The sequence below is a fragment of the Syngnathus acus genome, chromosome 3 (genome assembly GCF_901709675.1).
Source record: "Syngnathus acus chromosome 3, fSynAcu1.2, whole genome shotgun sequence".
Classification (NCBI taxonomy): Eukaryota; Metazoa; Chordata; class Actinopteri; order Syngnathiformes; family Syngnathidae; genus Syngnathus; species Syngnathus acus.
In genome coordinates this window covers 12,868,783-12,890,987 of record NC_051089.1, presented here as the reverse complement: position 1 = coordinate 12,890,987, position 22,205 = coordinate 12,868,783, and the positions used below count along the sequence as shown (strand labels likewise).

Genomic DNA, 22,205 nt, shown 5'->3' with positions numbered 1-22,205 from the left:
CTTACAAAGTTGTTTCACTTTGCTCATGACTTTAAACAACCAAATATACAATCAAATAATTTTAACTATTCAATTAATAATTAGGGACTGTCTCCTTGATCATGATTTGAAGTACAGTAGTTACTACATTAAAATATAAAGTCAATTTTTTAAATAATAATAAAAGTTCACAAACTATCAAAATCCACAGGCTTACAGTGGAGTATAATAAACATACTTCTAACATTTGTATGTAGTTATACAAACATAGCAAAAAACATTCAAAACAATGACAATTAAGCTATATACAAGTCTTACAGAGTTATCTAACTACAAACTATATACACAAAGTGCAAGGAGGCACTTTAAGCATTTTTTTTTGGTACCTTAGCTTTTGCTTTTTTTCAGACCAAAAATAAATAAGTAAAATCTGAGTTAAGATACAATCAAATGCTGGAGACAAACTCATTTTGCATTTGATAAACAAACAGGATCAAACCAATTCAGATATGAAGTCAAAGACAAAAAACAAATTCTACATCAAATTTCTGCTGATGAAGAGGGCCCAGCCATCCTCATTCTGCCATTAAGTTGGATAGAAATAATTTCCTCAATGATTGGGAGTCCCAGCTTAATTTGTATTTTTGGAATTTCAAAAACATGCTCACTGCATTGTGCAGCGGATTTCTTCAAGGCAAGTTAAATATTTAACAAACAACAAGAAACTGAAAGAAAAACACAAAACAATGCACTGTCTTGAGTAGTGAGAGTCATTTCTACTGTTTTCCTCTTTACAAATTCCTATCTTATTCACCATATTTATTTATCTATTTTTTTGCTCAGAAACAGCACCTACTGTATGAACACAAACATTCCAGGCATATCCAGTAACTACTCCCAAAAATTCAGTGTTTCAAACGTTACAAAAATATTTACAAAAACATAAACAAATAACCTTGGAGGGCCTCCTCATTTACTTGTTTTACAACAACACATCATGCGCTGGCTGTTGCCACGATTAGCGCCCACACCTTTTCTGCTTGATGGTCTAAGTAAGACATAAGCTTTCGGCTTAGGCTTGACTGTGTGTGCGACATCAGGCTGTAATCCAATTAGTCAAAAAGTAAAAGGTATTGCACCGGCCTGTCTTTCCCTTAACCTTCTGTGCTCATGTTTGCATTTTGAGCGACATTCAAAAAAAGAAATCTAAATTCAAAAGCGTTTTTTGAAGCAACCACCCATTACTGACAATAAGCAGCACTCAGCAGTTAAAAAATGCTAAAGCATTGACCTTGAGATTTGCATCAAACCAATGTTTGGCTTTCCCATTCTAATATAATTTCAGCTCTCTATGCAACATAAAGATGTTAAATACAAAAGTGAAATGAAATGTTACAAAATGTTGAAGAGGTCTATAATTGACTAATCATGAAGTTTGCAGCAGCACCAAATAAGGCCCTGAGTCTTTTTAACCAAATGTTGTTGGAACTTGGTTTTTGCAGGTGGTTTTCTGAGGTGAGATGGATAACTGAATTGAAAACGGCAACTTTAATATGATTCTCCTGTTTATTCCCTGCGGTTAATGTTGCGTGTCATTTTGTAAATATATATTTAGTATATGTTCCAAATTTTGGGCTCACTTAGAAATGTCCTTATTTTTAAAATAAAATCGCATTTTTTTTCTATGAGGATAACATTAAACTAATCAGGAATACACTTTATACATTGATAATGTGGTAAATGACTATTCTAGCAACAAACGTCTGTTTTTTAATGCAAAATCTACGTCGGTGTATGAAGGCCCATTTCCAGCAACCATCTCTCCAGTGTTCTAATGGTCCATTGTGTTTGCTAATTGTGTTAGAAGGCTAGTGGATGATTATAAAACCAGTTTTTGTCATCAGAAGGTAAAAGCTTGTGGAACTCTGGGTAAGGCGCAGCAGCTTCTGGGTTTGTTTTACTCGAATTTCCGTAGTTCCTCTTCAACAAAACAGAATCCTGCCGTCTTGCCATTTTTGCTCAAGGTGTCCTGAAAGCAATTATCAACAGTTTCTAACCAAGGCCCCAAGGCACCATAACACACCATTAGTGATTGAAGCAGAGAAGCCAAAAGTTCTTGACATTCAGGCCATTGTCCTCAGGGTGGGTATGAAAATGGGATTTCTCAATCCATGTATGTCTTTGAGCACTCGTGTAATGATATAGGCGTTTTACGGTGACACAAATACATCAAAACAGGGTTAACGCATTTTGAGAGTTGGCCATGTATTTAATGGATTCTCTGCCCAACCGAATTTGAATACGCCAAATGATGAGAGAGCAGTTTCAGCATCATTCACAATGCATATCCACCACAAGGTAAACTAACACCAATTATTTGGCTGCTGCTAGTAAAAGAGGATCACATTAGTTATTGAAGGGCTGATTTCATTCTAGTATTAATCATAGAGAAACAGCAGTCTTTATGTCATACCACAGGCAAAGAATTATATTTTATAATATGAAGAACATTTTGGTTGGGGCTGCCTTGAATACATAAATACATGTCCAAATAATATAATGAAAATAATACTTTTTCAGTGATACCAGTCAACCACAAATAAATCAATGATACTTGTGTACATGATGTATAAGGAATGTAACAGTTATCTGGATATGATTCACGACCTTTTGAATTGTTAAAAAGAAAAAAAAGAGGGGAGGGTCATAGAGTGTCATAAAAAACAAACTTAGCCTTTGGTTAACCTGGTACCACAAAAACTGCTTTTTCCTATGATGAAATGGTGAATGAGTCAATCCAGAAACTTTTTGTTCTTGTTAAATTCACTCATTTTCATTTTTTTTTCCTCACTGTACATTTCACACATACACCAATAAAGGAAGTCACATTGACAAGACAAACAGAGAGTAGGGGAGAATCCTCTACATACAAGTCTCTATATCCGTTAACATGAAGTGTACCTTGCAGTCGTCTATCAGGATTGAATTGTGGTGAGCGTAAACATTCTGGTTGGTGTTATTTTCAAAGAAGGACTTTGTTTTAGTCATCTCAAAATCATCCATCCGGGTTTGTTGGGCATCAAAGGAGTCAAGCTCATCTTTGGAGAGATGGTACACAATACCGGCTCCGTAGGAGTCGCCAACCACATTGACTGAGGTACGGAATCGATCCCTGCATGTCAATAAGTGTGAAAACAGCTTGATTAGAGAGACCGACGGGAAAGGAAAGACAAAAGACAGAGCCAACACATGTTTTTTCCTCATTATAACAGAGTAAATTGTCTACCGTATTTTCCGCACTATAAGGCGCACCGGATTATAAGGTGCACCTTCAATGAATGGCCCATTTTAAAACTTTGTCCATATATAAGGCGCACCAGATTATAAAGTGCACCTTCAATGAATGGCCCATTTGAAATCTTTGTCCATATATAAATCCATATATTTGGACATGCCTGCCGTAGTGGCTCAATATTGGTCCATCTATAAGGCGCACCAGATTATAAGGCGCACTGTCGGCTTTTGAGAAAATTGGAGGATTTTAGGTGCGCCTTATAGTGCGGAAAATACGGTACTTATGTTATTGCCCTAATCACTTGTAAATTATGATAAAATATAGCACTTAGTGGTAAACCATCATGTTTTGGGCATACATGTCCATCTTTCAAAGGTGTGTCAGAAAAGAAAATATTAAATGTTTTAAACTCAGACTAAGAAAATATGAGCGTTCCACTTCAATAAATGGGAAGGCTTGGAAAGTGTATTACACCATCCAGTCATTCCTTTGAAGGGGAAAACGTGTAACTTGGATATGTAATGTCTTTTGTGACTCACATACTGGAAATTTCCCATCTCGCATTTGTGTTGCATTCTGTCAGGACTGAACTCACTATTGTGTTCATTGATAAATTGATTGCTTCTGTGTATACTGTATATTACATCTGATTTCCAATAGATATTTGTAAAATATTTAGCTTTAAGAAAACCCATAATAATAATACACCGGGAAAGGATAGTAAGGCTCTTAGCTGAGCACCAATAGAACAATACTGGTTGCTGGTTTGCATAATTTATTTCTACATAGCCTTTGGAAAAGCCTTATCTCTCATGCTGATTTATAAAGAGTGTGCCAGGACTAGAAGTTCCCTCTTCCATGCCATTCTGTCTGTGCACATGGTGTACATTGGATCAGGACCCACCAAGCTTCCTTATGTCATCACTTCTGTTCAATATGTATGTTTTTTTTGTGGACAGCGGTTTCCGGGTGCAACCAGGATGTGCAGCGAGTCCAATTTGGTGGCCTACGGATCTCACCACTGCGATTTACAGATTATATTGCTTCGATGGCGTTATTGCTCTGTGACCTTTAAACTTTACAAGGGAAGATGACAGCTGAATGTGAAGCTGCCGGGTTGAGAATAAGCACTCTAAATCAGACAATGATGTCTTTGTCGGGTTCATAAACGAGGGCGGTATGGACTAAGAGATCGACAGACAAATTGATAGAACTTCTACAATGGTGCCGCGTTATACATAAGCTTTGGATAGGGACCGAAAAGACAAACGAACAACAGAAACAGTAAACCATGATGAATGACCAAGTTTAATATGATTAAATTTTCAAATTTCCCTGTCGCCATTCCCTGGTGATGACACGTGTGTATTTATTTTTTTACGTATTTGTCTTCTTGTGTGCTGTGTTTTGTAAATGTAAACACATCAATAACAGATGTGCATCCATTGAAATGTACATGACGTGTGGAAAAAAAAGGAATTCATCTGGAAGAGAGCCTATTTGGGGCAAATGCACCGGGAGTGAGACCTCGGGGTAGACCTAAGTCGAACTGGAGGGATTGATTATGTCTCTCGGCTTGCCAGGGATCGTCTCTGGGTCACATCAGAAATTTGACCGAGGGAAAGAAATTATTTCAGTTTCCAGATGGGTGATTTAGTCGTGTTGTTCAATAATTTAACCATCATGTGGGAAAAAGAGGGCTGAAAAAAGTATCCCTCCATAAAAATGAGTAATGCATTCGGGACTAAAATACTTTTGAATTACAATCTGCATTTATTTAAAAGGCAATGACATTTAAATTACCTCCATTATATGCCTATTTAAAGATAAAGATAATTGTCTGGAAACATCGAAAACGACATACACGTTCATTCCATTAAAATAAGAACAAACCGCTCCCTAAAACAAGCCAATTTGAAAAATTAAATGAGGAAACTTTAATTGTAAAGTATTTGAAACTTTTGCTGTTACACAGTTTTTGGGGACGATGACATAGATTTTAATGATGTCTTTGGGGAAGTGAAAACTTTTGTTCGTTGCAGTTTGAACTTTTGCATTCAGTGCAGCATAGGTAAACAGACTGATGATTAAATAAACAGCGGGTGTGATTAGAAGAATGGGTTGATATGCAAAGAAATGACTGCTTTAGAGCATTTTACTCACAGGAGCCAGTCAACGGCCACAAGGAGGCTGATGTCCTGGGTGGGCAGCCCGACTGCTGTTAGGATTAGCAGCATGGTCACGAGTCCAGCACTGGGGATACTGGCTGCTCCAACACTAGCCAGAGTTGCTGTCATACTGTAGAGGACATACATTTGAGCTTCAGAGGAATAATGATGAGCAAAGCTGGGCACCCACTATGTATTTGATAGCATGTGTATTCATAATAATAATAATAATAATAATCACGTGTGGTGTCATACCCTCACCTGACAGTGACAATTTGGCCCCAATCGAGATCAATTCCATTCATCTGAGCGATGAAGATAGCAGCCACGGCCTCATAGAGCGCCGTGCCGTCCATGTTGATGGTGGCCCCAACAGGGAGGACGAAACGGGTTACTCTCTTATCAATTTTCAGGTTCTCCTCTAAGCATCGGAATGTGACAGGCAAGGTTCCAGCACTATGGAAAATAAGACATTTTAAGAAAAGAGAAAAACATATTAGAGTTTACCTCAGTGTTGCAAACTCTCAAAATAATTCTATTTCATATTCTGTATTTGGGTCATAATTCTTTTGATGTTTTCAAACCAATTGACAACCTTTCTCTGTTCTCACAAACAAATATTGTTCAAAATTATTTCGGATTTATTAATTGTTATTTTTGTTATTTTAAATCTTATATAAGCCATGACTTTAATGAAACCAAGAAAGGGCGTATGAAGAGAGAAAAAAAATCAGCTGCAATGTTTGTTTTGTCTGACAATTAATACTTCTTGTAGATGGTGGAGCAGTGAGCTGGCAGGAACTTAAAAGAAGTGAGCTCACCTCAGGAGGGGAATGAGGGCTTCTCACGTCATTAATAAAACACAGAGTAAATGAAAAATATCCCGCATGGAAACAAAGTTGGAAGTCGCTGCTGGCATGAATATTTCAGTTACCGCTTTAAATAAAAGTTCCTGTTGTTGTTGTTTGCTATCTAGCCTTGGAAACAAGGTACGTATCAAAGCAGTGTATTTAAAAAATCCTTAAAAATAAAATCATTAGTAACAACCACCTTGTACTAGCCAGTGTCAGGTCACTTTTTGAATAACAGATAATACCTGGATGCTGTTCCAAGTGCCGTGACCCAAGCCTGGAATATTCCCATGAAGAACTTGAAAGGATTTTGCTTGACTATCACAAAATATATTAGCGGAAGGAAGATGCCTCCATGGATGATGAGGCCCACTATCACAGTGATCATGTACATTCCCAGCTGTCGGGCAACCACCTCTAAGTCGGCAATAGAGATGATTTTCCCACATATTAGGCAAGCAATTCCAAATGGCGAGTACCTGAAATGCAACAAAAAGAAACACTGCATTTATGGAGGAGCATCAACAGTATGCCGTAGATAGTGTTAACGCTTCCTGTTTCTGGCTTTTGTGAGCCGTACACTTACCACATAATGGCACCAACAATCTTCATGATGATCTCATTCAAGACGTTAAAGAACTCCAGCATAAGCTTGGCCTTCTCCCCCATTTTCCCCATGATGACTCCGAACGCAACAAAGAATCCAATCAAACCTTTGATACAAAACATAAGTGCAAATTAAAAGTCAAGTCAGACACCCAGAACACAATCAGAGTACTTTTTTGTTGGGAATAAGATCAATAGCCTACCAAGGACATTCATTCCACCCTTGAACTGAAGTGACCTCTTGATGGTGAACTGCGGGGGTGCTTTGGTTCTGTTCGTGGGCACCTGTACTTTTGTGGTCACTGTTTGTATCTGCACAAGAAACACAGAGCAACAGTTGGAACTATCTATGAAGGGATGACTTATGCATTGTATATCCTAACTTCACAACATGGGACAGCAAATAGAACATTGAAGATCAGATATGTACCTGTTGGAAGCAGGCTTGCACCAAGTTTTCTGGGAACAGGTTTCGTATGAGATCAAATAAAGCATCCACACTGGAAACGTCATCATTCTTCTTCCCCTGTCCAAGATTAGCTTTTAGCTTGGGGTTCCCGGGATGGATGAGCAACACCAAGACCACCCCCAAGACTGCTGCAATCACTGTTGTTGTCATGTAGTATACCATTGCTCTGGTGCCTAAACGTCCGCTAGATTTGGCATCCAAGCCAGCCAGTCCTGTTATAGGACAAATTTCACAAGAATATCAAAATAAAGAATGAACAATTGTCCCTTTCCAGTTATGTGTACCTTACTTTAATGTGCTTATGGTATGAAGTGAATGCAAAATAACTTTTTAGTGATTGTTCATCTATTTATTTTCTTGGGCTCACCAACCTAAATTATTTAAAAAAAAGACTTCCCTCAACCAAGTCATTTAATCTTTATGTATTGTCCACACCAACTCACAACATCGCTAGTCAAGATCAGCAATACCCCGTTTCTGCGACGCACAGTGTTGATGTTGCACTGCTTTCCCATCCTGAGCCACCACATGGTGGGGCACAATTTCCTTAAAGCTGTCAAGAATTCAGTCTGCAAAGACTTTCCCAGCAGACCTTCTCAATCTGTTTGGGTATCCATCCTCCTCCCATCGGAGACCGCACACCCACCTGGTGGTGGGTGATGGGTTGACAGCTACGACCCTCTATGCAACCTAGTTTTTAAGGCTTGGCTGTAATTTTAGTCTGATGGCATCACAAAGGCGATCATCAAACTGAAAATATGAATTCATAATTTTTTTTCCATCTATTTAAACAATGTGTAGTTATAGGAATAGGATTTTAATTTGCATTATGAGCTGACGATTCCCACAAAGCCATAATTCATTATTTCAATCTTGCTATATTCAACTTTTAAAAGACTTTTGTAAACTTAAGCTCTTTATCTTGGTGTTTGCTGTTTCAGCTCAAGGCTGCAGATTGCAGTGGAGAACACAGATTATAGGCAGCCGCCACTTTCTTTTTACCCACCTGTGACCAGACTTGAAACAACAAGAGGCAAAATAAGCATCTTCAACATCCTCATTAGGATCTCCCCCGGGAAGCTGATGAACATAATAACGTCAGGAGGGAGAGGCGATATGTGCCGCAGCAGCATTCCAGCGATGGAACCCAGAAACACACCTGAATCAATGATAAAATAAACAAATTGACAATGACATTTACACGTCAGAATCCGTTGCCTCACTACCAACAAGGAAGACATCGATGAATGATACAGTAAAGCTGCAACCATGACGATCACTAGCCACTGCTTGTTAGATGAATGCAATCGTCTTTGTTTTGTTTATCGGCTAGTAGACAATCAATATTCACATGACCTTAAACTCACCGAGAATTGTTAGAGTTAGAACCATGTTCTTCATGATTTTATCACACACACTGCTACATGCACTCTCAGTTGAGTCCACTGTGGGCTCCAAGTGGCCCTCATCTATCCTGACCTCCACTTGCTTCTGCATCTTGTTGGTACTGTGACGGAAGAAAACAAGAAAAAGCTTTTCTCACAGCATGGTAAAAGGAGGTGTGAACTGTTTTGACCGTTTCTTTTAAACTTGGTGAATTTCATCTTTTTATTGTACAAGAAAATGAAATTTTTAAAACTGAAGCTATTTTACTGGTCAGTAGTTTGCTCAACAGTGGGAAAACTGTTAAGGTTATTATGTACTTTTGGCACTCAGCAGGCTGTATGTTTGCTTTTTTTCAGCGCTGGAATAAGGAGCAATATCACTCATATTCAACCTTCTACTTGGAAATTCATTACGTGGCTGTTGTCAGGCTCAGAATCAGTGCCATGAGTGCCAAGACTGCAGTTAGTTTGTATTTTCTGAGGCCCTGCGATGCAAAAAATAAAGTACATGCACAGGTGACAGAATGCATTTTAAAACTGTATCGTGCCAATGTTTAAAATTTAGAATCAATTGCCAATCATTCCTGATTATAAATAGATGTGCAAAAAAAATAAGGTATTTTCTGTAGAATCTTTAATTCCTAGTTTAGTGTTGTAAATAGTCAAAACAGGAACACACGTAACAACAAAGAAAGCGATTAAACAGTTTTCAGAATCGTAATAGCAGTTTGTTAAAAATATATGCAGTATATAAAAAGTACTTTTGAAACTTCAAAATCATATGGAATAGCTTGAATTGCCACATACACAAATGCAAACAAAATAATATTGTCTTATTTTTCAAACTCAAACATAGCAGCATGCCATTGACCAATGTCTCAAACCTGCAAACTGGAATTCTTTCCCGGAACAATTTTTTAACATTCCACATGTAGTATGTAGATTAGCTTCCGAAAATGCAATTTTACTTCACCACTTCAATTCTCTTTTGGATTGGGAATTCCACTTCATGGATCTTGAATTTTTGGAACCAAGAAAGTTGTGCGCCACACTTCTCAGGGTTTACACAGTACTGTGTATTCTGGATTGAATTCAGTGTTTGGGTGTTTGAATTTGTCTCACCAATTGTCCTTAGGAGAACAATCAGCAGTGCACAAACGGGTGTGCCATTTTTCTTAGGGCAAGCCAATGTGTTGCTTGGCAAAATGAAACCACTTCAGCACATCTTCTTTTTTTAATGATTGATTTAATGATTTGTGAGGGCTTCTTGCTGCTGGCTTGGCTTCACAAAGGAGACTTGCGAAATGATGAAGGACTGTAGAATGCAATTGAATGATCCTGGGCCAGAATGAAAGCTCGTAGGTGTCAGAAGTTGGCTTCATACGTCACAGCAATTCTCAGAAACGGTCATTTTACGACTATGTAAATTAGTGTATTATAGTCGAGCAAATTCTTCAAGCAATATTCAGTTTTTACCAGAAATATTTTATACAGCTTTACAAAAAAAAACGTTTTTTTTTCTTAACTTTGTGTAAAAGGAAAAATCAATCACATTGACTTTGAATATGTGTAGTCGTGTTTGTTTGAGTGTTTGTAAGATAAAGTTATCTCGAACAAAATTTGCTATGACTGTATTCTAACACATCTGTTTATTCTGCGAGTTCCCTCCTTGACCCGTAACTATTCATTTCCCCAAGCTTTATCGAAAATTGATTCAGAAATGACTCCCCGATTCAGATAACCCAGAAAAACGAACTAATGTAGGGAATAAAACTTAAGTTTAATGAAAATATACGTAAAACATTTTACTTCTAGCTCTTGAAAGTTCTATCGTCATTTTGGTACTTCCAAATCTCACAGTGATATACTGCTAATTCCAAACTTTTTCTCATGCTGCTTCATCGCACCATTGATGCAACATGTTGGTTTGCTATGGTTTGGCGTAAAGCCCTTGGACTTAAAGATCAGCTCTCCCCTGTGCGGCCTTTAAATCTGCTGTGCAGAGTACAGACGTTTGCGGTTATGTAACAAAGCTCATGGCATTGAGACGTTTGACCTTCTTGACTTTAACGCCTGGATTATCAAGTAAGTACAAAATGAACATTTTTTATTTTGATCTGGAAAGGTAAAATACAAGAGAAACATTTCACCTTGAAAAATGTAGGTTTGTTTGGAGTGTTAGAAGAGATGTAGAAAAGGAAGAGATTATTGCGTTAACACCATGCAGGCTACTTGAGGTTTAATTACATATCAAATCTTGAACTACTGAAGAAAATTCTGCGCGACACGATTGAAGGAACATTTGAGGTAAGCGATCTGACAAGTCAATCACGGCTGCCTGATACCCAATATTCCAGCATTAATGAGACTTAAGTCTTTTCAAGAGGGTAAAATTAGCACCTTCAGCACACGACTAATTGTGTTACGTAACTGAAAAAGGGCTTCTCAGGGAAAGTCAAGGTGCCACCAAGGTGTGCCTGGTAAATGTAATGTATGAGATTACCCATTTGAGATTTGTGGATTTTACGAGTATTGTCCTGAAAGTAAGAATGCTAAAACAAATGACAGTTAAAAAGATAGATGAAAGAAATGTTATCATTGCAAGCTAAATTGCTTCTGTTAACATTAATCAATAGATTCCATAAAAGTGCCAAAACACTTGTAAAAGGATATAAAAGCAATTACAAAAACAGTTTATTTCATCTTCAAACACATAAATAGCTCAATAGCTGTAAATGTACAACAAATTGGCAATATTGTGTGAAACCAAATTCTTCAACAATCATTTGACTGAAAATCCTCTCTTGTAATGTTTGTCTAAATCACCACATTGATTTCTGTATGACATCATTGTATGCAACACATGGATTCCAAATGCACTTACCTGTTCATTTGGGAGCAGTTTAGAATGTAAATTGTATGTAAGAGAGACTGTGCTGCTATCCGTCAGGTGAACATTAACAAAGTCATGGCTTGTTAGTTAGTAAATCCAATTAGAAGCCCCCCCAAAAAAATAATTTAGCTCTTCAAAATTGGTTATTCTGCCTTTAAAAAGTTGCAGACCACTTCCTTTTCAGCATGCGAAATAGATCCAGATTCTCAGATGCTTGCACATGCAGCTGCAGAGATTTGCGGAAAGGTAAACTGGCTTTCCTGGAGATCCGACAGAACACCTCCCGACAAAAAGGGTGGAGTCAATCTGCCAAGATTAGTAATAGAACACTGTCCTTGCTGCTTTTATTATTTCACCTAGTTCTGTCCCCTTTAACAATGAAGTATTTACTACATCTTATTTAGAATTTCTCAAAACACCATCCATTATCTGTACCACTTGACCCCATGGGGGTCGCGGCCGTGCTGGAGCCTACGTATCACAGCAGTCATCGGTCAGTAGACGGGGGACACCCTGAACCGGTTGCCAGCCAATCGCATAGCCGAACAACCATTCGCACTCGGACTCTCACCTAGGTACAATTTGGAGGGCTCGATCGGCCTACCAAGCATGTTTTTGAGATGTGGGAGGAAAACGGAGTGCCCAGAGAAAACCCACGCGGGCACGGGGAGAACATGCAAACTCCACACAGGGAGGAACGGAGGTGGAATAATTTCTCAAAACACATTTCATATAATAATAAAACCAAAACATCTTGTCTTAGTGACAAAATATCGATTGTTAGTTAATTAATATTCACTGTATGTATCGCATTGTGATAAAAGGGGGTGGAAACGTAGCTGTCATAAATATTCCAGAATGCAACTCGATATACAATTTGTAATGTTGAAGATGATAGTTATGTTGGGAGGACAAGGGGTGGAGGTTTCAAGCCTAGGTGAAATCATGAATCTTTATTAATATTATTTCCACAAATGGTTCTTGAATAAAACATGAGCAAGCTTTTTCCAAACTTGGCTTGTGCAGGATACAGGCTTGTATTATAGCTCCTGCAGTATATCAAGTAAATTGTCGTTTTCAAATCCTTTTACACGTTTATCAATTATTTACACACGAACGTTATCGTAAAGTTTGGAAATTGTCATATAAATGATAACTGTATACCATAGATGAACAATGTTGATAAAAAACACAAAAATGTAATTAATTAAATGTCAACCATCTATCCATGTATCCATCCATGCATCATCCATCCACGCATCCATCCACGCATCCATCCATCCATCCACGCATCCATCCACGCATCCATCCATCCATCCATCCATCCATCCATCCACCCATCCATCCATCCATCCATCCATCCATCCATCCATCCATCCATCCATCCATCCATCCATCCATCATCCATGCATCCATGCATCCATGCATCCATCCATCTATCCAACCATCCATCCAACATTTTCCAATCTGATGCAGGATGCAAGCTTGCATTATCCAGATTATACATGATACAGGGCGAGGCAGACCCTGACTAGTCAGCTGAACGGCAAGAACAAGAGCCGGGCTATTAACACCTATGCCTTGTAAGGAAGCAGATTCCCATTAGACAGAATTCTACTGACCAGGGAGCCACTGATATCAAGACAAGAAAGCTCCTTACAATGCACAGAGGGTTCCACTTCGTTCAGCATCCTGAGGCTGTATACAAAGTGGGAAGAGGGTTGGCCATGGACTGGACTGTATAGTCCAGGATACTATACAGGAGGAAACAAGACACCTCCAAAAATATATCAAGATGATGGACCCGAAGGATGACCTGCTGTCTATTGATCGATCTATCGAACGATCGATCTATCGAACGATCGATCTATCGAACGATCGATCTATCTATCTATCTAGATATAATGTTGTGCCTGATACAGTATATATTTTTGAAGCAGAACATTATCAGTGTGCAAGCTTGTCTCTTTGCATTCACACAATCCTGTAAACGTGCCATGACTGATCAGCGGTCAGTGATATCAGCCGTCAGCGATTAGAAAGTGAGAAAGCAAACACGCACAGAGCACATGGCAAACCATTTGCACACGCAATTTCACACCTCACTCCGCCTTTCCTCTCTGCACTCTGCACCAAGCCGACCTCATGCTGCAACACCTGACAACACACACCACGCTTAGACAGCAGGTGCCTATAATTAACTCATCCGTCCTGAGCCATCCTAATCCAGCACACACAGAGATGGATCAGACACACTAAGAGAACGGGGCATCCAGTGTAGTATTTTACATCATACTTCCTTGAATCAAAGAAAGCACCTATTTCCCCTAACAGTTGTAATTCATATTGCATCAGGGCCATATAGCCTGTATTAAAACCATACGGAGGGCCACGAGATACACCAAATCCCCGTTGATGATGTGCGTAAACGTCATGAACTTTTGTGGATTATTGTTTCTGACATATTTGTATTGCATTACATGTGTGTTCTAGATTGCAGAATTGTCCTGATAATTATTAAATTCATCAATAAATCTCAGTTTTTCTCCATGTTGTGTTTATTTGTGCGACTTCATTCGCTTGGCAACCATTTTGTTGAATTACTGGAATTTGTTGCTGTAGGTTTAGACTAACCCTAACCCTAATACGAATGTATGCTGTGTTCATGGTGCATATTATTGTTATTCAGTAATACAGATCAAATTAAATGTAACACTAGTGGTAGAGTACGGCACTGTGTTGGATAAAAAAAAAATATTTTGAATACAGGCCGCATTCCTTTTCGAAGTTTCCCCCGTAAACACACTTGATTCAATTAATTAGGATCATTATCGAGCGCCTGCAAAACGTGAGGATGAACTGATCATTTCAATTTGGTGTGTTTAACGAGGGAAACTTCGAATACATGCAGGGATGCGGCCCACTGACTGGAGTTTGTATTTCCATTTCATTACAATAATATTTGAATACAGGTTATCGTTTGTCTTCTGACAAACATGGAGTGCAATGAAAATTAACATATCTTTGCTCTGCTTAAAGAAATAACCATTTTATCAGGGGTTAAGATAACGTTCGTCTTAAAGTTACTATTGACATTTGTGGAGTATTAAATCAGATACGTAGTTTGGGGGGACTTAATGATCTCAAAGGTAAGAATTTACCATTTACTTGATCTGACCTGCTATTATACCATCGCTCAGGGGTGGACTACAGTCATGTGGACCTGCAAAGTTTAAGACCAAGTGTACTACAAGAATTACACACAAAAAATAACTACAGCATTTGATACATCCAGACAAAATCCTTTCACTAATGACATGATGCTTGTTGTCTATGTGTACCCTGAAATATATATTCACATACGACTCTCAATATGAAACTTGCTCACCTGTTAGGTATCTTGTCTTCTTCAAACTTGTACATTTTTCTCCCTAAGATAACTGTAAATGTTAATTTTTTAAGATGATTGGCTAGTATTTGACTATTATTATTTTTTATTTACAATATATGACAGATCTGATACAGCATGTTCCTTTGCCAAGGTCTACTGCATAGATCCTTGCACCTCCCCGTTTGCAAATTCCAATGAGAGTGTAGCGCATGCGCTTTATGTACCCTGATGCTTAGACAGAGGGTGAAGAGTTCAAACGTGGAACAGAATGTCTTCTTAGGTGTGTTTGTGGTGTTCTCACAATAAATCACACGATTCTCACATTTTCACTCCAGAGCCACGGAGAGAAAGAGCTTAAATAGTACGGTTGAAAACCGTGACAAAACCAATTGGCATGCAAAATAAGAAAACAAACAAAATGAAAGAATCTAACATCAGATTGTTTTGTTTTTCTTAAGGATATCCCCATTGAGCAATAAACGCTGTGTAATTGTAATACTCACCTGTTTTGTGTTCAATCAGTAAATTTCCGGTTGAATAATGTGCAAACCTTTACACTTATACATTCATACCTATTTTCTCTGCAAGTTGCAGATTTTGGTACGAGCCCAATTTATTGTGCTTTGTCTTAGTTCCTCCGCTCAAAGCTGTAAAGGAACGGGGCATGTGTCTGCATCTTAGGAGTAAGAGCTATGTTTAGCAAATCCTCTCAGTGTGCTCCTCAATGACAGCACGTTGGACACGCTGCATGAGAACTCACAAACGCCTGATCTCATGTGCACAGAGGCCACATATACCCTTAGAAATGATAAGCAGCAGTGGACTGGACAGTCAGACCTGTGCGAGTTTAATGCAAATTAAGACAGCAACAAGATTTAATTCCAATTCCAAGGGCAATCTTTCATTAAAAAGATATTGTCTATAATCACATAGTTATGAAACAAATCAGCAAGCAAATGCATCATCAAATGCATTGATTGTGGAGGGCCAGCTATCGGTTAAATATAAATGTCTCTAACCAAAAACTGAAACGGTTGGGCCAAATGCACTCTCTATGAGTCAGACAGACTCAGGTGCACTATCCTTGCGCAAATATTTTTTTTTTTGTTACGATTGTATTGTTCTGCAACTTGGTATTTTAGGGTGGCTTTTACACCTACCCAAGGGACTGTCAATACAAATGAGCTTTGTTTAACAGACTGCCACATTTCATTGTCCAATGTTGATAGATGTGTGTTGTCCCTTTTTGAATAAAGAAATGAAGAAGAAGAATTTCACGATCAGAGAAACTACAATCTGGAACAACTCAAACAATTCCAAATAGACTTTTTGGGCGATTTTAGGTATTTTTTTCTATGGAAGCTGAGCATAAATCATCTATGCCAAACTGGTCAGTGCACTTCATTTCTACTCTCCATTTAGTGACCCTAAGACTGCTATCTATCGAATGTGTGGCTCGTAATTGCATTGAACATCCTGCTGGAAATATTAATAAGACATTGTGTTATTTTGTTGTTGTCAAGAAACCTCACGCTGTAATATTGGAAACACTCCACTTAATTTCAGCCGCTGGTTACAAAACAAGCAGTGGTACCGCGCCCGCTCGACTCTGTACGTAACCCTCTTTTTCTTGTGTGTGCACTCCGACTCTAATCACGGGACCCTTTTTGCAGGACATAGCAATATGTCACAGACATTTGAGCAGATTCAATTTGAATGCAGAGAAAAGAGGCCGCCAGCCTCTTTAATAACCATGGACATGAACTTTGGTTATTGTGGTCATACAGAGATGTGATCTTCCCATTGAAACAACATTAATGGCATTTTCACAATTTCTAGAAATACAGCTTGTTTAACAGGTTTTTAGGTTCCAGTAAAGGGGATGCTTTTGTTTGCTTGTGTTTGTCAACCTGACAGATGACAGATGGGATGCTAAGTGGACGTTTCTGCAAGAGCCATGGAATAATAGTGGTTGGAAAAATACAGAGATCACAAAGTGTTTTGGCTTGTGCTTTGATAGAAAGCATTATAAAAAAAAAAACAGAACATCACCATATTTAAAAGGGTTTTATCAAAATGTAAGCACAAGTTAGCTTTGATTGTACTGACTGAAGTGAAGTATTGTTGCCATCAAGTGTCATTCTGCAGAATTGCAGCAGCGAGGCAGTCATTGAATTTATTTCAAAAAAATCCCCTGGGTATGAAAACACGATCAAGTGTCAATTGAAATGTTCCTATCTTTATCTGCACATGTAACCACCCTTTTATGATCTCTCATTCCCCAGCTAAAGACACAATGAACACTCAATTTGGAAGTACTGATGAATTAATGTATCAAAGAATGTATATTAAAAAAAAAGGTACTGGGTTTCTGGGCATAACCTTTTGTTTGGTTGTTTGAATCTCGGCCCTTGCCAATAAGTCAAAGCAAAAAGCAGTGTTTAGTGCTTAGTTTTGTTTTTACCTTTTTCTTTGCTGTTGCTTTTGTGTACTTTAAAGCCCACTTTTATACCAGCTGAAATTGCTGGAGCAAATATATTTCACAAAATAGCCTTTTGCGTTGTCTGATTAATTTTGAGGAAAAAAATAACATATCAGATTGGTTGTTACTCAAAAATGTGCATCTTGTAACACATCACTGACATCACTGGTCATAGCTGTACCTGCCTCTCACACATCATCTGGGATAAGTCAAAGTCACGCTCATCAACTAAATAAATGGTCACTTCTCACCATCAAAGCATAAATCTTGATTATAGCCTCAATTCCATAAACCTGAATTTAGCAAATACCTCTGCTTAATATTCATGATATGCATCCGAGGGCAATTGTGCATTAAAGTGGAGAGAGTACATGATGAGAATAATAGGGGCATGCTAATGAGGCAAAACCTTGATGAAAGATTTAGAAAGGCCAGAGCACAAATTTCTGTCCCATCATGAGGTTTAATGAATATACTGTACACTGGAAAAACTCTTTTTTCCGTGTGTAATGCGTTTTCACACATCAATAAACGTTTTTAATTCACATATGTTCGAAGATAAAAGAACTCCGTGAGGGGAGTTGCACAAAGAATTTGCATGTATGAGACATATAGCTATGCTTGGAGTGCCCGTCAAAGGTTTCGTAATAAATTAGATTAGTTTGTGGGTGTACAAGGTTAATGGATGTTTTTAATTTTTCCACTTGAAAACTCTTCAGTTTTGCATTTGTACAGTTTGTAGGTAACGTTAAAGGTTTAAAATGATTCAGCTTGGTTTTTTAAGTTTAGCATCTCAACACCCAGATATTTGAGATGTGTCAATTTTTAAAGCCACTAACTACTTTAGAAAACATGGGTGAATGGATGAATATATTGATAGCCCTTCACGTTCAATAGGGAGGCACATGCAAAGAAAACAAACAATGTTGGTTGAAAATATTTTGCATGTTTATGAAATACGTTTTTACCCCCTGGCAGTGGCATACACGTTATGACTTGAGTCAGTCTTTGAAACAAACAAATACAAAAAATGTTCTACTTTGACTTACATGTATATACAGTGGCGTAAATGAGGATTTGATTTTCAAATAAGAACCATCGCTCAATCAATTGTGTTGCTTTGTAAAGTGAAGCATAAATAAACTTATAAAATCAGTCTGGATTGAATTAAACGTGCATGTCAAGGTAACACTAATAGCACGGAATACAAAGGCATAAAAAGTTCACTCTATTACACAAAGTGACATGAAATTAGAAACCCACTGAATCATTAAACCCTGAAAGACTAGAGGCGCATTTCACGTCATTTGTAAAAATAATCTAAAGCAGACAAAAAAATGACAAATTCTAGGATTCATTTAAAATGCCCCCACTAATAGAGGTGCACTATACGCCTGTGTTTCCTTTCTCCCCAAGTGTCAATTTTTCTTTGGTGAAATTCTGAGAATTGCAAGGAGTTTTCTTCATTTCTCTGCCCTTGACCCATGTATAGGCTGAGGAACCGCCTAGAACCAACATGTTACTGGTCCACCACAGAAGGCTTTTACTGGAAGAGTTGTACATCACTGCAATGACAGTCTGAGCACAAGCTTTGGCGGTCCCTGAGACATTGTGTGTCAGCGGACTGGTATACTTGATCTGCAGTCCTGTGACATAACCGATGGCAAACCCAAACACTCCTCCAAGTGTCATCATGCCCCAGAACCACATATCAGTGAGGCTGTTGAAGCTGGCGATGCGTCCCACTTCTCCAAACACAAGAATGAGTGGGAGAAAGAGGACGCACGCATTGATATTGTTATAGTAGGATAGTTTCCAGATGTTTCCGTCCACCGCAGGCATCACCTTCTTTGTGAGTATCGCATTGAGAGACACACAGGCACTGGCGACCACACCAAAAAAGACACCTGACCAGGAGAGGGAGCCTGCCAGGCCTTCCTGGTCTACACCAAGCCAGAATCCACCTGAGAAACAACAAAACAACCAGGATGAGATTTTTCTACCTCATGCTAGTTTTTTTGCGTTGTAAAAAAAATAATGACCAGGTAATTAATTTCAACCCATTTTCCACCGTTAAATGTGATCTACAAGTTGTCCAAGTAATTTGAAGAAAAAAAAAATAGTACTGCTGGAACACAAATAGAAAAATAGGGCTAATCAAGGTCACTTTAAATGGCGGAAAGTGAGTTGACCCTCCACTTATGAGTTCAAATAGTAATTCCAACAGCCACATCTCCTGTTGAAAGCAAGTGTGCACACTTGTGCAAGAAAGCCCACACAGTCAGCGCTAGAACATGGGAGGCCGAAGCTGAGATTGGTGACCAGAATTAGAAAACGGTCTATTGTTTATCTGATTCTGTGCCACTGAGTAAAAGTCACTTGCCATTTGTTTGACAGTAAGTGTTTTAGAAAATAGATGGATCACTGGATGGATAATAATACTAGCAGGTTGTTGCAAAACAACATAAAAATTGCTCCAATTAGTAAACTTGCTGTTAATTTAAATCAGGGGTGTCAAACTCATTTTTCTCACGGGCCGAATCGTAGTCATAGTTTCCCTCGGAGGGCCATTCTGATTCTCAACGTCTTCTATATTCAGTATAGGCTACAAACAAAACTGATGAATAACTTGTTTTGAAATCAGAGAGTAATAAAAACTGTTCAAATATTTTAAAAAGACAAATGATAATAAAAATAGCAAGCAATATCTATTTTTTTTAAAGTGAAGACAATTTGTAATTTTAGTAATGATACAAAGTCAACGCAAAATTTGTCTCGCGGGCCACTTAAAATGATGTGGCGGGCCGCATCTGGACCCCGGGCCTTGAGTTTGACACATGATTTAAATGACAAACTCTGCCAATCATTATATTTGTATGTTGTTTGTTTTGTGATGGTAGTGTTTCTATGAGATCACATCAAGACCAGCTCAGATTTCCGAATACGCCTGCAAAGAATAAGAGAAACATGATCAACGTACCAAGAATGATCGCACAGCACCACATGGCTTTGAAGGAAGTTGCCTGTTGCAGTATCACATATGACAGCAAGACATTAAATACAGTGCTTAGAGAACGTCCCACGGTGTAAAAGGCCACTCCAACATGTTTTAGGCACAGGTTGTTAAAGGTTATCATACTGATAAAGACCACCGACAGGGGCAGAACTTCGCGGGACGTCTTTATGTCAAATTTGACCGACGGGAAGTCGATCAATGACGGCCACACGGAGGACAACAACTGCATCACACAGCAGAGCCCCACAGTCACAACACACTGGAAGAATGTCACAAACAGAGGAGCGTCCAGGTCGCGGTTGTCCAGTAGGTGATTATTGAGGAACACCATTGTTATGGAGATGAACCAGTACAGCGCTACTACAGCTGCTATCCTGGCAGCCCGGAGAACGAAGGTCTCCCCGAGTCCATCTCGGTCCACCATTTCCACACCAGCCATCCTCAAAATACTGGACCGCTTCAGCTGCGTCCTGTTCATGATTGAACAGAAAAACTGTCATTTGTATGATGCTATCGAACAGTTACAATTGCGAACGAGACTGCGATGAACGCAACACCAACGTCACTGCCGGCTGGCTGCTATAGAAGCAAAGACAAAATAGAATCATATCCGTAGAAGTAACATGCTCACTATCCTATGGATAATAACATATATTTTTTTTCCCCAAAAATAAAGTGATCTCTGCCTAACTATTATCTGGGTGGCTAGTTTAACGTAAATGCAACATTGTACTGTTCACGCCTTTTATCTTGAAAGAAAATATTAGCCCCGGAAGTCAACCTTTATGACGTCATCCTTTGTCACGCACTTCCTTGTTTGAGTTTGTTTTTATGTCGATCTGAATCTAACTTAAATTAGATTGAGTAATAAGTAATTACTTATTACGCAACTGCCAAACATCACGAAATCACGTGGAAATTGTAGAGCAAATTAAGATTTATTTTGGTAATGAAAAAAGAACGAATGTCGATACTAATGAACCGCTTCTTTGAATCAATCGTTTTATAAAAATTGCTTATCGTGAACACCAGTACATTAATCAAGTCGCACTAAAACATGAACATGTTCTACGTCTTTGTTTGCTTTAGATCCTTGGGCTATTCCAGAAAGCAGGTTCAACATACTCTGAGTCTATCCCTGACTCTTAGTTGACTTACTCTGAGATGGGAGAGTATTCGGTTCCAGAAAGCTGACCCGAGTATGTTCACCTAGAGTTACGCGCGTGCACAACTCCTATAAAAAGCCATTATCAATCGAGCTCCGATACCACGAGTCACCATGACAACTGAGGAAAAACAGATCACCTTATTCTACTTGATTGGATGTCCTTATGTAGACCTGTAACTGACCCAGAGTTTAGGTTACCTCTCTTTCTGGAACGGATAACTCAGAGTTTCCCTCGTTTCCGGGGTAACTTACTCAGTTTTCACATAACCCGCTCCCTGGAACATCCCCCGAGTCAAACAGTTATTTATTATTATTATTATTATTATGTGAGTGCTGAAAGCAATTGGACCTTATTGGTTGCACAATATTTTAGGCAAAATTTTAAATCAGAGATGCAAGTACACTTTTTTGGAAGATTTTATTGTTTTCCACTGAATCAGAATCTGCCCTTGTTTTTTTCATGAAGGAGATCAGTAGTAATATTCATGAGAAGCAATTTTAA

General features: G+C 38.5%; 2 protein-coding genes across 5 annotated transcripts; both read right to left on the bottom strand.

The window, feature by feature from the left end:
• Nucleotides 1–351: 351 nt before the first annotated feature.
• Nucleotides 352–15,236, bottom strand: LOC119120384 (excitatory amino acid transporter 2-like). 2 transcript variants are annotated; one of them, XM_037247223.1, is made up of 11 exons: nucleotides 15,035–15,236; nucleotides 8,736–8,875; nucleotides 8,375–8,527; nucleotides 7,330–7,580; nucleotides 7,103–7,211; nucleotides 6,880–7,006; nucleotides 6,539–6,772; nucleotides 5,704–5,898; nucleotides 5,438–5,572; nucleotides 2,941–3,151; nucleotides 352–2,008 (listed from the first exon to the last, which is right to left on the bottom strand). In XM_037247223.1, the coding sequence occupies exons 1-11, from the start codon at nucleotides 15,067–15,069 to the stop codon at nucleotides 1,937–1,939; spliced, it is 1,662 nt and encodes a 553-aa protein (XP_037103118.1). In that variant the 5' UTR covers nucleotides 15,070–15,236; the 3' UTR covers nucleotides 352–1,936. The 2 variants fall into 2 exon arrangements, with proteins under 2 accessions (XP_037103118.1, XP_037103119.1); XM_037247224.1 differs by lacking the exon at nucleotides 15,035–15,236 and adding an exon at nucleotides 11,638–11,889.
• A 3,212-nt stretch (nucleotides 15,237–18,448) lies between these two features.
• On the bottom strand, nucleotides 18,449–21,961 carry slc35c1 (solute carrier family 35 member C1). Of its 3 annotated transcripts, none has more exons than XM_037248084.1 (3): nucleotides 21,841–21,961; nucleotides 20,500–21,005; nucleotides 18,449–19,483 (listed from the first exon to the last, which is right to left on the bottom strand). In XM_037248084.1, exons 2-3 carry the CDS (start codon nucleotides 20,972–20,974, stop codon nucleotides 18,906–18,908), a joined length of 1,053 nt encoding a protein of 350 aa, XP_037103979.1. In that variant the 5' UTR covers nucleotides 20,975–21,005; nucleotides 21,841–21,961; the 3' UTR covers nucleotides 18,449–18,905. The 3 variants fall into 3 exon arrangements, with proteins under 3 accessions (XP_037103979.1, XP_037103980.1, XP_037103978.1); XM_037248085.1 differs by lacking the exon at nucleotides 21,841–21,961 and adding an exon at nucleotides 21,694–21,778; XM_037248083.1 differs by lacking the exon at nucleotides 21,841–21,961 and having other exon boundaries at nucleotides 20,500–21,111.
• Between the last annotated feature and the right edge of the window lie 244 nt (nucleotides 21,962–22,205).

Bases quoted from the DNA above. Each gene is read 5' to 3' on its own strand.
- slc35c1 (XM_037248083.1), bottom strand. From the start codon at position 21,013: ATGAACAGGACGCAGCTGAAGCGGTCCAGTATTTTGAGGATGGCTGGT. The intron at 19,484-20,499 runs GTACGTTGATCA...GTTGTTTCTCAG, and splicing joins GTGCTGTGCGATCATTCTTG to GTGGATTCTGGCTTGGTGTA.
- LOC119120384 (XM_037247223.1), bottom strand. From the start codon at position 15,069: ATGTACAAGTTTGAAGAAGACAAGATACCTAACAG. The intron at 5,899-6,538 runs GTATTATCTGTT...TATTTTCCATAG, and splicing joins GCACTTGGAACAGCATCCAG to TGCTGGAACCTTGCCTGTCA. The intron at 2,009-2,940 runs GTACACTTCATG...AATTGCTTTCAG, and splicing joins TCCTGATAGACGACTGCAAG to GACACCTTGAGCAAAAATGG.